At 37.8% G+C, this 16,599-nt stretch overlaps 1 protein-coding gene across 2 annotated transcripts in view; it reads right to left on the minus strand.

The window, feature by feature from the left end:
* The window catches only part of adam28 (ADAM metallopeptidase domain 28), a 28,334-nt gene extending 12,161 nt beyond the window's left edge, over positions 1-16,173 (minus strand). The window contains exons 1-12 of one of the 2 annotated variants that reach the window (XM_042488246.2): positions 15,966-16,173; positions 15,580-15,657; positions 10,706-10,794; positions 10,508-10,584; positions 9,896-9,974; positions 9,695-9,771; positions 7,502-7,685; positions 7,297-7,359; positions 7,003-7,074; positions 6,682-6,851; positions 4,372-4,453; positions 2,206-2,339 (exon numbers count right to left, since the gene is read on the minus strand). In XM_042488246.2, the coding sequence (XP_042344180.2) occupies positions 2,206-2,339; positions 4,372-4,453; positions 6,682-6,851; positions 7,003-7,074; positions 7,297-7,359; positions 7,502-7,685; positions 9,695-9,771; positions 9,896-9,974; positions 10,508-10,584; positions 10,706-10,794; positions 15,580-15,637 (1,085 nt within the window). In that variant the 5' untranslated portion in view covers positions 15,638-15,657; positions 15,966-16,173. Of the gene's footprint in view, positions 1-2,205; positions 2,340-4,371; positions 4,454-6,681; positions 6,852-7,002; positions 7,075-7,296; positions 7,360-7,501; positions 7,686-9,694; positions 9,772-9,895; positions 9,975-10,507; positions 10,585-10,705; positions 10,795-15,579; positions 15,743-15,965 lie in introns of those variants that run through there. The other variant, XM_088077174.1, reaches the window with a different exon arrangement.
* Positions 16,174-16,599: the final 426 nt, after the last annotated feature.

A 16,599-nucleotide genomic window follows, 5' to 3' on the forward strand; every position in this document is an offset into this window, starting at 1 on the left:
TCTGACCAAATTTGAATATGTAGTTGAAGTATGTAAAAGAAGATCTCACATCATGAAAAAATGCACAGTATTCTCTGATCTGAAACGCTGGGGGCGTGTCCGCCGAAGGGGCGAAGGCCACGCCCAATCGCGGGACTATGTTAAAGATGTTTCTTGTTTTTCATACTGCTACATTGTCAGGGGCGGGCTTTGTGCTGAGTATAACTCAATTGCATCATCAAGCTATGGTTTTAGGCCCACCCAAAAATCTTAAAACAGGAAAATGAGGAAAAAACAGTCAACTGTCAAACTCCACAATTCAGTACTATATAGTAAATGGTCTTTGTAACATGTTTTCAACAGTCAGTTTCCAACATTTGGAATATGTTTTGAAACAAATCTCTAAATTCTCTTTACCCGGACTTTTATCTTGAAAACCGACTGCCTTGAAAATGGAAAGTAAGTATCACGAAATCCTAATTAACGTCTACTTTATTTAAGTGGTAAGTTTACTTGAAATTTAGCTGAATTTACTTTTGTAAATTGAAATTTTAATTTTGTGAAGTTGTTGCAAATTAAAAATGACAAGTGAAATTAGCTTGTTCTTTATAAGCGTTAGCAACTTCAGTCAATCCAGTTAGTCTGACTTAACTTGATCATGGAAAAGAGGATTCTGCCAATGATGAAGTTGGGAGATCTATGAGTTCTGTTTCGTTAACATGCTTAGGACTATATAAATATGACTGACTAGTATACAATTGGATAAATACAAATATGTATAGCACAGTATGCCTGGTTAACTACAGTTGTAAAAAAAATTCATTAAACTTGTGATTTTTAAGTTGCAATAACTTGATTAATAGCTATATTTACCTACATTTTTCAAGGCAATCAGTTTTTTTTTAAAGTAAAATCAACTTATCTTACATTCTCTTCAGTGAGCAGCGTAGAATCAATTGGGGCCCTAGGTTTATGGCTCTGCTTGTACTAATACTAGGTAACAGAGGTTACAATGTTGTAGCCTTTTTCTACCTCACACAGTTAGGGCTCTGCCCTCTAATGGACTCTATGGGTACACTGGGTGGATCCTGACTAGCAAAAGATGATCACTGGGCATCACATCACTGAAGAGAAAAGCATAGCTGATGGCATCATAAACCGCCTTATATACTGTGGGCACTGCATATTCAGTCAGGCACATCCTGTTTATGCAAATTTCAGTGGGCGTATGCGTGCTTGTGATTTGAGGAGAGTATTAACCCTAGAGTCCAGTAGAGGTCTCCACCAGTGTGATATAGAACTAATAACCCTGGTTCCTCACAGACTTACACCTCCTATGCAAATAAACGAACTGTGGGTAACAGTGAAGACAGAGGTCAATACAAAGCAGCCAAATATTAGTTGTGTGCTGCAATAAGAAAATCTAAATCCAGCTATGCAATGAAACTGGAGCACAGATCTCACCCAGTAATACCTGATCAACATGGAAAAATCTTAAGGATATGACGTATTACAAAAAATGCCCTTGCTCCCTTCCAGATAATGACCATGACTTTCCAGATCAAAAAAATAAGACTCTGTTTACATTTGGTTTTAAAATGCATCTCCAGTAATCGCATGACAAGTGTAAAGCACACAATACAAGTGTAACCGACCACCAGTGCACATTGTGATCCGATCACTCAAACCACTTGCAGAGGTGGTCATATGCCAGTGCCACCCTTTTGCATCTGAAAGGACAAGGTAAGGGCTACGTCTAAGAGAATGAACATCAGGAAAGCAGCCATTGTGTAGCTCAATTGGCCTTGGTGTTTTTTGACAGGGCGACAGCTTCCCTCAGTGCTTCAAACTGTCCACCATCGTCCCTGTGCCAAAGTCTTCAAAGATCGCCTCCCTCAATGACTTCAGACCTGTTGTCAAAGCATTTGAGTGCATCATTCTACAATGCCTGAATCCTGCACCTCCTCATTCATGAATCCATATCAAATTGCCAAGCAAGCCAACCGGTTTGCTGAGGATGGAGTCAACTTAACTCTTAACCACACCCTGTAACACTGGGGATAGCCAAACACCTATACATGCTGTTCATGGGCTTTACTTCTACCTACCTATCCTAATTGATGCAACAGAATCAGCATTCTTCTTCTTTGTGTGTCACTCCAGCATCTGGATCACCTTTATAGATACACTTTTTGATTGAGGGTATTTTTCAACAGCTTTTCATACCTGAGTGCTGCAGCCATGATGCAGCTATCTCCAGCGCAAGCACAGGCACTAGAGTCATCGTGGTCCATGCCCAGGTTATGGCCCATCTCATGGGCCAGTGTCGCTCCCACTGCAATGGCCCGGTCATTGTGATCCTGAGAAGTGGAAGTCCCTACATTTAGTTACTTTTATCACCGTGTTACATTTGTTTTAAAGCAAACATGCAGCAAGGTTTGCCTGCTACCTCGTGATACAAATATATTTCCTCAATCTGCTAAGCATTGTGAGTTTCTGACCACAGTAATGTTCCCATGGCAGAGTCTAGACATGTCACTCTTTCACCATGTGAAAAAGGTTACACTTCCTCTTTAAAATACTAGATAACAGGATTTTAGATATTTGATGACATATTGATAATAATGGGGAACTTGGTAGGGAAAAATGTGATTTTTTTTAGGAATGGATTATATATATATATATATATATATATATATATATATATATATATATATATATTAGTGCTGGGCATAGATTAATTTTTTTAATCTAGATTAATCTCACTGCAATCCTGTAGTTAATCTAGATTAATCTAGATTAAAATTATAGATTTGAATTTTGCCAAAGACATTCAAAATAATATCTATCTATCTAAATGATGAAAATGCATCACAAACTGCTTGAGAAAGCTTTTCTACTATAATATTTGGTAAAGAAAAATAATGTTCCATAAGATTTATTTTGGTGTTTAACTTTTTTTTATTTTGTTAAACACAGACATTTAGGAACACAGGTTCTGTCTCCATGTGGAAAAAGCTTTTTCCTGCTAACTGGAATGAACAGCAGAGGGCGCAGCCTCTGATAACATGACCCTAACTGAACTGTGGGCCTACATTAGAGGTCATGAAGAAGACCATTAACAGTCAGCAGCTTTGTGACACGGCTTGAGCCAATCACTCCAGTCACTCAGGCAGACCAGCTTCCGCCTTGTTCACGCCCCCTCCGCGTAATTCGACCAGGTATACATCCGCGCTACAGTGAAATTGGTGCCTTGCTCACTGTATAGACCCAACTTAGTGAATAGTTAATAGTTAATTAATAGCGCGATAAGGAAATTATCGCGCGATAAGAATCCTGCGTTAACGCAGCACGTTAACGCCGTTAACGGCCCAGCACTAATATATATATATATATATCATTTGATTGTTTTCTGACACTAAAATAAATATGCAGAGGTGGGGAGATTTACACCGGCTGAATACCCTGACTACACAGTCCTGCCTCACTTTTTTGCTCTTATTGAGGTTTTGTCCCCTTCACCTTTTGTTACTCATACAATAATAATAAGTTCATGCTAGTGGCACACTGAGGGATCGCTAAGATGCTAATGTTTAGCAAGTAGTATTCACCATCTTACTTACAGCATATCATGCTAACATTTAGCTATAACACAAGTACAGCTGAGGCTGATGGAAATGTCTGTATTTGCAGGTATTAGGTCATATAGTATTGGACATATTAAACATTTTACTAGATGAACAAAGATAAATAAAAAAAGTTAATACAATTCATCCTGTGGGGGACATGGATGAAGTGTCATCATCCAATAGTCTTCGAGATATTTTACTGCAAACTATAAAATTCAACTTCACTGTGTTGCTAAAGAAAAACCCAAGGGGTCGCCAAAGTTAGTAGGATACATCATCAGGGGATCATAAATGTCTGCACAGAATTGTATTGCAATACATCCCATCATTGCTAAGATCTTTCAGTCTGGACAAAAGTGGTGGACTAATCCACAGACAGACATTGTCATACATAGAGCCGAGCCATGCTATTAGAAAAATGTCCTCTCCTTGGGTATTGGAGACATAACCCTGCTTACTCTCCAACTCCTTCTATTACTCATTGTCTTTGTTAGTTGGGTTGGTTAAGTTAAGGCAAGACGAGTGATAGGTTAGGGTTAGGCTAAGAATCTCAGGGTAAGCCAATCAGAGGCAGAGAAAGACAGAGTAAAGCAGGTCATGCCTTCACCATCCAAGAAAAAACCCAATTTTCATGCTGTTGATGTGACTCAATATGAATTCCTTGTATGCTGACAATGAACCCATGCAAAACTATGTTGTTTACAAGGTATAACAACCACATAACAGATGGATCGAATGTTCTGCCATTGCACAAACACCTTACCTGTACTACTCCAACAGAGTGACCTGAGCAAAGAGTCCCAATGAAAGCCAGTCCAACAGTTGCGCCTTCAAAGTCGATACCACTGAAAGACAAGTGATGACGATATGAGAAACCCGTATACATGAATTGTGACAAGAACCATACCTATGGTGTATCAATTCCCATCCATCCATTTAGTTATCTATTTATTAATGTGATTTATTAATACTAATATCGCAACCCAATCACCAGAACTAATAAGGACATTGTACATGTCTGAAAACCACAGATATGTTTAATTTGCTTGTTATTAGGATGTGTTGAAACTTAGATACATTATTATATAAACAATGTTATTTCATAAAATGTAACAATGTAACAACAAAAGGGCTTACAATGCAAAGATATAAAACACACTAAAGCAATAAAAATAAACAGCACTTTAGAGTGAAAACTCTGTGCTTCAAAATTAAGTGTTTTTTCTACAAATACGTCATGTTCTCGAGTCACTCTAGGTCTATTCACAATGGACCCCCTCACTTTTGGACTGCTTTACATTTCAGAAATGTTGTGTTTAACATGCGATTAGGTTTAGGCACAAAAGCACTTGGTTACACTAAAAGATCATGTTTTGGCTTAAAATGCCTCATTTAGGGGTCACGAGCCCACCTGGAAATGCAGAAACATCTCTCTTTAAAACAACCACTTTTCATTCCAGTATCCCAACAGGAAACACATTAGTGTTACTTTTCATGGTATTATCCCTGCTTGAAAAAGTGTGATGGGTTGCAAAAAACACACCAACATTTAGGAGCTAAAAAGCTGTTGAAAACATAGTAATCCCTTTTTAAATCACAGACAGTTTCTCTAACAGTGGTCTGCATCTTGGCAGGCTTTGTGCCGAGGTGACAGACCATCCCCTCCACCTCCCAAAGACAAAGTCAGCTCATAATACATCATTGTAGAAACACTGATATGAATAAACATGTAATTGTTACAGATTTGTGGGTTGCAGAACCATACAACAGCATCAGCAGTCTCTGAGCTTTAGTTCATTATCGTGTTGATTTTCTCTTGTTTTCAGGGGAAAAAAAACAACTTTGCCACTCACACAAGATTGGGTATTACATGACTTAACAGGTCAACAGGAATTAACTAGCGCTACAGGGTGTGACAAAACAACCAAGTATTTCAAAGTCTCGGTTCTTAAATGTTCTCTTTGGCTGTTTGTGGGGAGTTTCCTCTGGCATCAACGACAAGTTCCGAAAAATTAAGGTTGGCAGTTCTGGTGAGCCAAAAGTAACTTTGAAATACTTGTTTGCTCAGCTTATCGGTGCGGCTTAAACACCTCTTTGTCATGACTGAAATAATACAGGCTATTGTTTAAGAGTTGCTGCCTGGAGGAAATTGCGTGTGACTGTCATTCTACAGCCTTCTGTGTGCTTAACTGAAATTTGAATGTGAAGTATACGAATGTTGTTTGTGACATCAAATCTAGTGATGAAGACAATTATGTCCCAATATGCTAATATACAAAGTTACACAAAGCATGATGAAGAAACTTCCAGTATGTTTTCTATGATACAAGGACAGATGTACCAACCCTTTAATGACTTATCCCAAAATGACCCAACATTTCTGTAGCCCTGTGTGAAATCCCAAATAAATGTATTTATTTAAGATCAAACTGCACATTTTAGAGTGGCCTTTTATTGTGAAAACCCAGTGCCACAACTTTATCATTTCTAGAATTTCAGGACTTTGGGGGCCTGGCCTAGATCTGTGGAGAGGGGTGTGATGAGATCCTCCCTGTGGTTTCTTTTCTTTTCTTTTCTTTTTTTTTTTTAACAATAAACTCTATTTGAATTATTTTTATACACTCTGGTACCTTATTTACCCTTAAATATATATTATTTTTATTTATGAATTGTGATGTTAAAAATATTAGTAGCTGTCACTGATTAGTATTGAGTAGAAACAGACAACTTGCAACTTCTATCATTAAAAATACTGTGACTAGAGTTGGAAAAACAGTTTACTGTATGGATTTATGTGTGTTAACAGTGGTGGAAGTAAATTTATCCAAGTATTAACTGAATGACTGATAATTAGATACAGGGCTTTCTTTATTTTTATTTTTTATGGCATTATATATATCCTATGCATTTAGATTTGAAGCTTTTGATAAAACTTTCAGGGCTGAAGCCTCAGATGCTCAGGGCTAATGATGCTATGTTTAATCAGTCTAATTTTTTTTTAAAAATAATTAAGAGACATTATATTTAACCATTTACAACATTTGAGAGTTTGGTTCCACCTATTGAGACTGACCTGATAAGATGCGCGTTGTCATGCTTTTTCCTTTTCAACAGCTCAGTGTTCCTCCACGTCATGAAAGCGTTCAGGTTGGCTCCGGCTGGGGGGGTCACAGTGATCAAATCACGATTTGACCAGATTTCCAGCCCCACCAGAGCAACGAAGGTCCTCAGGGGCTTGTATGCCTGCAAGGAAGCATGACATCACCAGAAACAAACCATGAGAAATGATTTGTCTACACTGCTAACAAAAATGACACTTAGATTACAGCTGATTGTTGGTTATGTGTCATTTATGATATAAAATGTCCCAGAAATAGCAGAAGCACTGACTCACCATGTTGACAAAGTTGACAATTTCAAAGACCCTCTTTCTCAGCTCTGTCTGATCTCGCTTACTCTTCACATACTGAAACACAAAGTTAGAGCCAGGTCACATCCTCATTCTCAGCAATTGATTCATTAACAAATTCCCCACATGATTCATGATTACACACGGATTTTGACCCAAATAACGTGATTTTTATCAAACCCAAATATTGGATAAGATGTACCAACATTAGCCATGTCAATTACAAATCAATAAATGAATAAATAAAATTAAAAATAAAATAGAAAAAAAATTCCTCACTGCTCGATTATCAGCAACGAGGAAGAGCTCGATGTATTTCTGTTGGTAGACAATAGATGAACCCTGGAGGATAAAAAAAGCAGATAAAGACACCTTTTAGTTCATATCCTCTTTAAGCTTTTAAATTGTCTTAAAAAGACTTGTCTCATCTTGTCTTGTAATTAGACTGAAGGATGTGTTAGGATCTTCTTTGCAGTGGTGTTACCGCTGATCTGGAGCGACTCCGGCTTGTTGGAGGTTCGTAGTCGTCGCTCCAGCTGGTGTTAGTGACACCACAAACTGCAGGTGTGAAGGTCTTGTTGTCAAAAGTCATCACTGCATGATCCCCCTCATCTCCTCCAGACAGGGGCTCAATCAGGTACCTCTGGGCAGACATTCTGAAGTAACCCCTAAACCGAGATCACACCAGTTAGGCTTTTACACGACAGACATTGCTCTGAGGCAGGAATTAATCCACCTGTTGAGTCACAGCTCACTTAGTGGAGCCATTTTGGGTTTGGTTTTTTTTTTTCTGAAGAGCAGGTTAGCTATCTGACAATCATACAGTAACTGAACTTAAAATTGGAATACTCGTGTCGCTGCTCATGATTTAACTGCTCTGTATCATATACAGTTAGGTACTCTAATCCACTGGTTCCCCATTTGGGGTCAACAGTGGCACCCCCCAAAATTTTTCTTAGTGGCCAGATGGGGCTAATGAAAATCTTGGGGTGGCACACCAAAAGTAAACTTCATGACTGATTTTTAGGAATTTGACTATAGTAAATCACTCAAAATGTAAAGTTAAGAAATCGCATACTGATACTTTGGTTTATTTTCTTTTTTGAATTTACTAGTGATCTTTTGTACACTCAGTTTGGTTGCATGAACATGAATGATCCATTTATGAGGCTTTTCCTGGTTATGATCATAGTCATGCACATTGGGAAATCAGATTATTCATTATTATTTCCCATGTACAGCTCAGTTTCTTTCTATGAGTACTCAAGCAGTATATGGTGTTTACATGCTTAAACACATTAACAGGATACTCCAAAAACCCAAACATAAACACGTTATTCATGTCCACGTAAACGCACTCATAGGCTAATACTGGTACAATTAACTTTTTGAGTTCCACAACAATGCTGTTTTTATGTGTTATGTATCTGTACATGTTAGGTGATTCATTGTTCTTTAGATAGGCTGACTGTTCTCTCCCTAACAAGACATCTTAAATTACAAGGCCTACTTTGAAATAGAACTCATTTTTATTTCGGTATCTTGAGGTGAGAGCTTAAGAGACCCCTTTGAAAATGGCAAGGCCAAATGCTCCCTTGCAAAAATTTAGTCTAAGTGTTGTTGCAGAGTTGTTTAGCCCAGACAACTCATGCTGACACAGTTGACATCAATGGATGCCTAAGGTTGTCTAGTTTCACAGAATATCACTACCTCGCACCCCCCTTGGGGTGCCACTGTGGGTCAGAACCCTTCCTAATATAAATCTAAAGGGGCTAAATTTTTAGTAGGTTAAGGAAGTTTAAAAATTGTATTAATTAATTACTTTTGGACTTTGCTACATCATTTCTCCAATCATAGATCATAAGAAAAAAAAACGTTCTTTCAGTATAGTACTTAAGTTTAGTACTTCAGTAAATGTTCTTACAGGTTCACTGCTTGTTTCTGCTTGCCTTAAAGATCAAAAAGAAACAAGACCTCTATTACATCATTACAAACTGAAAATTGGAATCTCGGGGTTCATCTCTTGAGGTTTAATCCACCTTATTATGTTAGCACGAGGTTAATTCTGTTTATAATGAGAATGTGAAATTTCACAGTATGTGATATTCATTCATTGAATATTGTCATGCATTGAACATCGAATAATGTCGCATATTCTTTATCTGTACTTCCTAACTTGATATGTAAATATCCCGGTGCCTCTGTAATCATCTGTAATCTGTCAATTAACTCCACTGACTCCACGGCATAACAATGTCTTCAACAACAACTACAGGTCCTTTTTTGGTGGTGGGGGGTGGGTCTCGGTTTGTTATTGTGTTCTTGGTTTATTTTCTTTCTTTATGACTTTTTTTTCTTTTTTTCCCGTTTTTCAAGTGCAGCATCTTGGATTACGATGCCAGTGACATCAATCACGATGACTGGCATCCCGACCTAGGAGGTTGTGGGAGGCAGAAGACAAAGCAAAACTGCTTGTTTTGCTGGTTATTGTGAAGGAAAAACGTCTGTAAAATGTAAACTGTTGAAAATGCTGCATCTGCCCTGCCTTCACAAATAAAAACAGTTGGGAAAAAATTATATGTATATATATATAAAGGGAATAAGATTATTGTGAGATGATTTAAGGACAACTTACTCTTATGAAGTAAGGTTCAAGAGGACAGTTTTGAGGGCTCACCTGAGTCCATCACAAGTGCTGATGCTTACAGATGATTCGCTGTCATTCACAATGCTCCCATGATAGTAGCAGTGATCCTGGTAATGACACGAGCATTAAGCACAATTTTTTTTACAGTCAAAGAAATGCTTGCCGAATAGAAGGTTTGTCACATCCTCTGTATGGGGAACTGAAAATCGATTACCAAAGCGAAACACTTACGATGTCATTGGGAGCTGTGGTGACTTGAGTGCCATCATCCCTGTAGTACGTCTCGGTGTAGTCTTTGGTGAGTAATTCACTGATGATAAAAAATAAAAATAAACTGCCATCATGTTGTACCCCCGTAGTCTATATGACTGAATTGATTTAGTTTTGGAATTTGGGAAATCACGCCAGATGTTCATATAGAAAACAACTGAGTTCAGCAGTAATTTGCAAATTTGTAATAAAAAATAATTACATTGTAAGGCTGTAAAAATCTGTCAAACAAAAGAAATAACATCAGTGTGCCTAACTGCAAAGATGAGAACCAACGGCATGAAAATCTATTTTTGTGAAAAAAAAAAAGAGAAGTAAAATCAGGAAGTAGCACTGAAACATTTTCACATTTTCACATATCACTGACACAACTTCTTATCATGTTATGACCTGCTTTTCCTCTGGCGTCACCATCCAGTGAACCAGCAGCACTTGATGTCGCCTCTGAATACTCAACACTCAACAACACTCAACAAGCGATCAATATTTTTAGATATTCATTAACACTGGATCGAGAGTTTTATTACTGTTCGTTTTTGACAGAGGCATATTTTTAGGGAAGTGAAAACTTACTCATTTTTTTCTAGTTGCATTTCGATGTCTCTTCCTCCCACAGTCATTGCGTACTTCACAGTCTCAGGCCTGAGATTCTGCGGAAAAGAAATATTTATTCTTATTTTTAAATAACTGACATCACAACCATAGCTTGATTGCATATGCAGGTCTGCACGAACACTGTCACCTACGTAAATCTTAAAAAGTTGAATGTACCTCCGTGTGTCTTTTTCTAACTGTGTGAAGTCTGACGGGTCGAACCACCTCATAGCTTTTCATCTCCTCAAAGTCATGCCCATGGCTTTCTGTGGAGACACAAAAAACATCATTACATGTTGTGTTAAGAAAAATGTGCTCATTTTGATAATGTTTTAACTAGAATCAACTGTTTTATAAAGGTTAGGGTTGGGTTTATGCATAGCACTGTGAAGAGTCACTTCACAGTGAGGGCTTCAATATCACTCAAATACTCCCCAGCACTCCCTGGTATGTCCCCCAGCTGTAAATTTGAAATGGGGAAGCATTTTAATTTGGCAGTTTTGATTTAAAAAAATAAATAAATAAATAACAACCTCGATAAATATGTGAATAAACAGCAATAAAAAATTGGAATAGATACATATTCTAAAACTTCTAGATCTATATACATCTGTTCCAGATAAGTAAGAACGTGAAAAATTAGAGCTTTAAAATAGAGACACACACACACACACACACACACACACACACACACACACACACACACACATACGTGTATGCCTTACATGCAATGAAATATAAATTAGAAAATATAAATGCTCACGATAATAAGCGCTGTAAGGGCTGAGGTTAAGGTTAGTCCAGCACTTAACCAACTGCCTCCTTTTTTGTGCTAACTAAGTTAGGCTTAATATGTCCCATGCATTATTCCATTCTAAATGAAAAAATACATTGGCATTGCCTTCAAATAAGTGTGGGAAAAAAGTGCTGTAGGTATGGAAACATTTGTGGTCATAGTTAAAATCACTTGAAGAACCACGTCAATAAGATTTGAGAAATATTGTTGCTAAACATATTTCGGTGCATCAAGCCAACATCCTGCTGACCTTTTTTTTTGGCAGAGTTTAAACAGAAACATCATCTCACATTAAGAATTGTAATTCGTTATTTCCACAGCCTAGAAAAATGTCATTAACATTTGTGAACATAAGCTAAGACATAAGCTACTCTCTCTCAAAGAAACCAAAGAAGTCTCAAACTGTTAGTTTTCTTCTTTTTTTTTTTTACACTCAAATGAGCTTTATTATATTGTAGAATTCTCATTTCTGAAACAGAAAATGTACCTGTATATTCATTCCCTGACTGCTATCAGTGTCATCTACAACATCTTTCACCATTCATTGTCTATGGAGCAGCTCTTGACCTAGTAACAAATTTGAGTTTAAGCACTCTAGTTTTGGATCTGGGAGACAGTTATTTTTTGGACTGACCATAGGAATATGAATTTAAAAACGGCTGTAGTTTCCCTTATTTTTAAGATGATTTTTTTGGCTTTTTATGCCTTTATTCCATAAGACAGGTTAAGCGTGAAAGGGGGAGAGAGAGAGGGGATGACATGCAGCAAAGGGCAGAGGTCGGAATTGAACCCGCGACCACTGCGACGAGGACACAGCCTCCATACATGGGGAACCCGCTCTATCCACTGAGCCACTGGGTGCCACACATAGTTTCCCTTTAAGCATACGTTGCAGTACAGTACTACCACATGTGATCTTCTAGCAAAGCACAAGGACCTAAACTTGTCTTCAAACGTAATTAAACATCTTGTCATTCCATACATTTGTATTGACAAATCCAAATTGTTTCATATTTGTGTGATGGATGCAGTGTTTTGTTTTGAGTTTTTTTTAACATAGAAGTTAGAGGTAAAATTCAATTATCTGATTTCTTTAAATTGTGGTTTTCCTTTCCAGCTGACAAGAGAAACACCCAAATGATGTATCTAACATGGAATGGACTGCACTTGTTTAATGCTTTTTTATTCTCCTGACCACTCAAAGCACTTTTACACAACATGTCACATTCAAACCATTCACACACACATTCACAAGGCTACCATACACAATTCACTTGCTCTTGCACTCACACTACAGTGATGCAGCATTGGGAGCAGTATGGGGATCAGTATGTTGCCTAAGGATACTTCAACATGTTGCCAGGAGGAGCCAGGGATCAAATCACTGACTTTAGAGGATGACCTGCTTTACCTCTTATCCACAGCCGCCCTTAAATCATAGACTATAAAAATAATGGATGTAGCTACTGTGACGTCAGCCATTGGTTTATGGATTACCGTTTTAAAGCCTCAAAGTCCATGCCATATTGGTTTTTGGAGCCATAAGTGACCATATTTGCGAGGGGTGGATCTGATTGAGGAGCTGAGGATACTATCGGCAGACAGCCTGTCACTCACAGTGGCCCTCAGCTTAAAGCTTTGAAAAAAACAGGTGAGTTATATAAACCCTGTACACTTGTCATGATGGTTGAAATTAGCAAGAGAACAAAACCATTTTTTGTACCAGGCTATAAACATGTTTTTTTTCTGCTAATATGTTGGGCATTTTAACATAGGAGGTCTATGGGGAGTGACTCGCTCTTGGAGCCAGCCTCAAGTGGTTATTAGAGGAACTGCAGTTTTTGCCACTTCTGTGTTGGCTTAATTTTTCAACCCTGGGCGTCTCTGCTTGGCCATGAAGGTTAGCTTAGCATAAAGGGGGAAACGGTTAGCTTGAATCTGTCCAAAGATAACAAGTCCACCTACCAGCGTTTCTAAAATATTGTGTTTGTTTACATAAACCAAAGCACAAAAATGACATGTTCAGGCATGAGAAATGTAACAATCTCCTCATCTAATTGGTAGGAACGCAAATATTTGTGTTTCATATCAAACTAAAAGTTTGTTGTTTTCTATATGAACATTCATGTGGAGTTTATTTAGAAGCTGAGTCGATAACTCCGGGTTCTTTTTTACAGTCTGACACCTCCTGTGACCCCATCTGCATACTAATGACCCCATACGGGCCGTGAGCCTAAGGCTGAGAAACTGGTCTTGCCCCTGGCCTATGCAGAGAGGACAAAGACAAACATTGACACAGCTGTTTTACCACAAGTTTAAGTCTGCTCTTTTTTAAATGACAAAAACTAAAGCCAGCAGAATGATTACAGCTACAGACTGGATCCTTTGATGACATATAGTTATGGATATAAGCTATTTATATCACATTTACAGCAGATTGGAGATAAAATTAGGACAAAATACTTGCTAATGCTTGCCTGTATGCCCCTGGGTGTTTCTGGCTCAAGCTTAAACACTTGAGTAACCAGCCTGTTCAGTAATTACGGGATTCAATGTTGCCTCTGCTTACTAACCCATGACGCATTAATATGAAGTGTATACAGTATCAACACAGCACCTGAAGCTCTGTCATGGAAACCAGGGATCGGTGGAGGGGTTCTTTGACAACCTTATCGGCAGGAACACTGAAGGCTTTGTGTGCAGGAAAATGTGGCTGTCCTTTTATCAGACTAATCATGGTAAACATACTGTTTAACTACTGCAAGGGTGTCATTTACATTGGTGTCCCCTTCACTTTCTAAAATAGCATTTATTCTTTTCATACTTCCAGTTGGTTTCCTACCAAAGTGTCTGAACATTGTTCACTTATGGGGTTTTTTTCTGACCTGCATTTCACCTCTCAGGCTTCACAGACTGCTTTGCTGTATTACTACCCCAAAACCCTACATGAATTCAGATTAAAAAAGAAAATAATCTGCATTTAAGTTAAAAAAGAAATTAATGGGTCATATTCTAAGGCTAAAGCAAGGAATCACTGAGCACACTGTAATTGTAATAAAGATGCAACATTATCTATTATTGCTGTCAGTCACATTATTTTCAATAGCATCATACATCAGCAATACAAGATATTTTTTTACAAGAATTTATATATATTCTTTTATATATATATAATCAATCAATTTAATAATTTTCTCTCTTGATTGTTTGCAGTTTGTGTATAGATGTGTTTAATATGGCAAAAATGCACAAATTGAGTAATCTACAAACAAATTACATGATATATATGTATTTTATAATAATAATAATAATAATAATAATAATAACAGTAATAATAATAATAATAATAATTATTATTATTATTATTATTTATCATTACTATTATTTTACCTATTACAATTAAATACATTACATACACAGTCTCACATTTGTTGTCGAGTAAATTTGTGCATTTTTTTTCCCATATTAATAAAACTGTATGGAAAAAAACCTTTCTCCACCTCTTGCGTTCTCTGTTGATTTCATCAGTTCCTGAACATGAAACTCTTCTTCCCTAAGTTCATTGTTGGCATCTTCCACCTTATCTTGTCCTCTCCACAACATAAAAAAAACTATTTTAGCAATCCTGGTTCTTCCCAGTCAGCATACGTTGGCTCAAGGAAATGACTAAGACATTCTGAGTCACGGTTACCTGTCTGCCAGGAACACAGTGGCACCTGAGAGGGTGGTGCCTTTGTTGTGATACAAATTCCAGCCTAGTAAGTGTGTCACAATATTAACAGTGTGTTTAAAGTAATTCTCTTAGACTAGGAAACATTTTTAGACAGTAATGAGTGTGCTTATAATTTAACAACAGCAATGACAGGTCATTGTTTAGCAAGATATTACACCAGGCAGGATAAAGGCACACTGTCACTGTCTAGAGCATTTCCTTCCTAATCACCTGTGGCGAAATTTAATTGCACTAGGACCAAAAAGTTCCATTATCTCTGATGCAAACAAGATAAAGTCAGCCCAGTATATATCAACTATATTTTCTGGTGGAGACAGAAATCATTATCCTGAAGCTAATAAAAGTATAGTGTCTTCAAAGAACATTCACAGTCATTTTATTACAATTTCTGATATCACACTTTTTACTTTATGCTCAGTAACAGAAAACCAAGAGTTAAAGTGCTGTGAATAAATAGGAGCTAGGCTTTAGTTATTAATTAGCCACCATGCAGAGAGGAGGTAACAGTATCTGGTGACTTACCTGAAGGTTTGAGGGAGGCATTTAGGATGAGGACCCACAATAGGAGTGTTGGCATCATTGTCCAAGTGCAGACAGTCCCTGTAACAGAGCAGATCGGCACTCTGATCAGGCTTTATGCTGTCTACCTGCATGCTATTTTGCGAGGCCACACCTTCGCCTGCCTTCCAGGACCTGTCACAGCTACTTCCTCTTTGACAACACATCTACAGCATGCTCACAACCAGCCTGAACACGCCCCTGTTTCTCTTCAAGAATGCAGGAAGAAAACCATCAAAAACAGTTGTGGGTAAAGTTTAACTTGCAGTCTCGCACATTAAGTTTCATGACATTCATATCAGATTACAGAGCAATAAATGATATATATTTTAAGACAGTAAATTTCCTACCTTTTTGCAAGATAAGATTTTAACCACTTCGTCTTTTTTTAGACATAAAAGCCATAAATCAGCTGTTTGACTCATACTGCATTGTGGTTGCCTGACTCACAATACTTCAGCCGTATGGTAATTTCCACACACGTCACTTGTCACGCTGCCGTCACTGCATTAACTGTCACAACATTTGGTTAAAAAAAGACCCTAAAATCTGCAGCAGCGTGGATGCTCCTTCCTCTGCTTGGTCCGTCACCCACTGAACACATGCTTGGAGTCACAGCAGAGGCAAAGTGTAAGAAGACAATAAGGCCAATGTGCGTGCTCCCTCAGCGGCAGGCCGGGACAATTCAGGACACAGATCAGTGTTTTGTGCCTCAGTAGGTGGAACGCAGTGGAGTTAAAGTAACACTGCAACAGTTTCATAGACACTATGTCTAACATTTTCTTACTTATTTTCAGTATAATTGAGCTTATAATCAGTTCATGCAGCTCTTACTGTAACATCAGGTGTATTGGTGGTTTTGTTGTGTAAAAGAGGCACACAAGAAGTACAAATACTACATATTTGCAGTTTGATTGGAATGATCACAATTATAATGGTTATCTCTGAAAACCCTCACAAGTCAATGGGGAAAGAGGGGCAACA

Source organism: Plectropomus leopardus, chromosome 4 (genome assembly GCF_026936395.1).
Source record: "Plectropomus leopardus strain MGB_pleo_1.0 chromosome 4, ASM2693639v1, whole genome shotgun sequence".
In the NCBI taxonomy this organism is placed as follows: Eukaryota; Metazoa; Chordata; class Actinopteri; order Perciformes; family Serranidae; genus Plectropomus; species Plectropomus leopardus.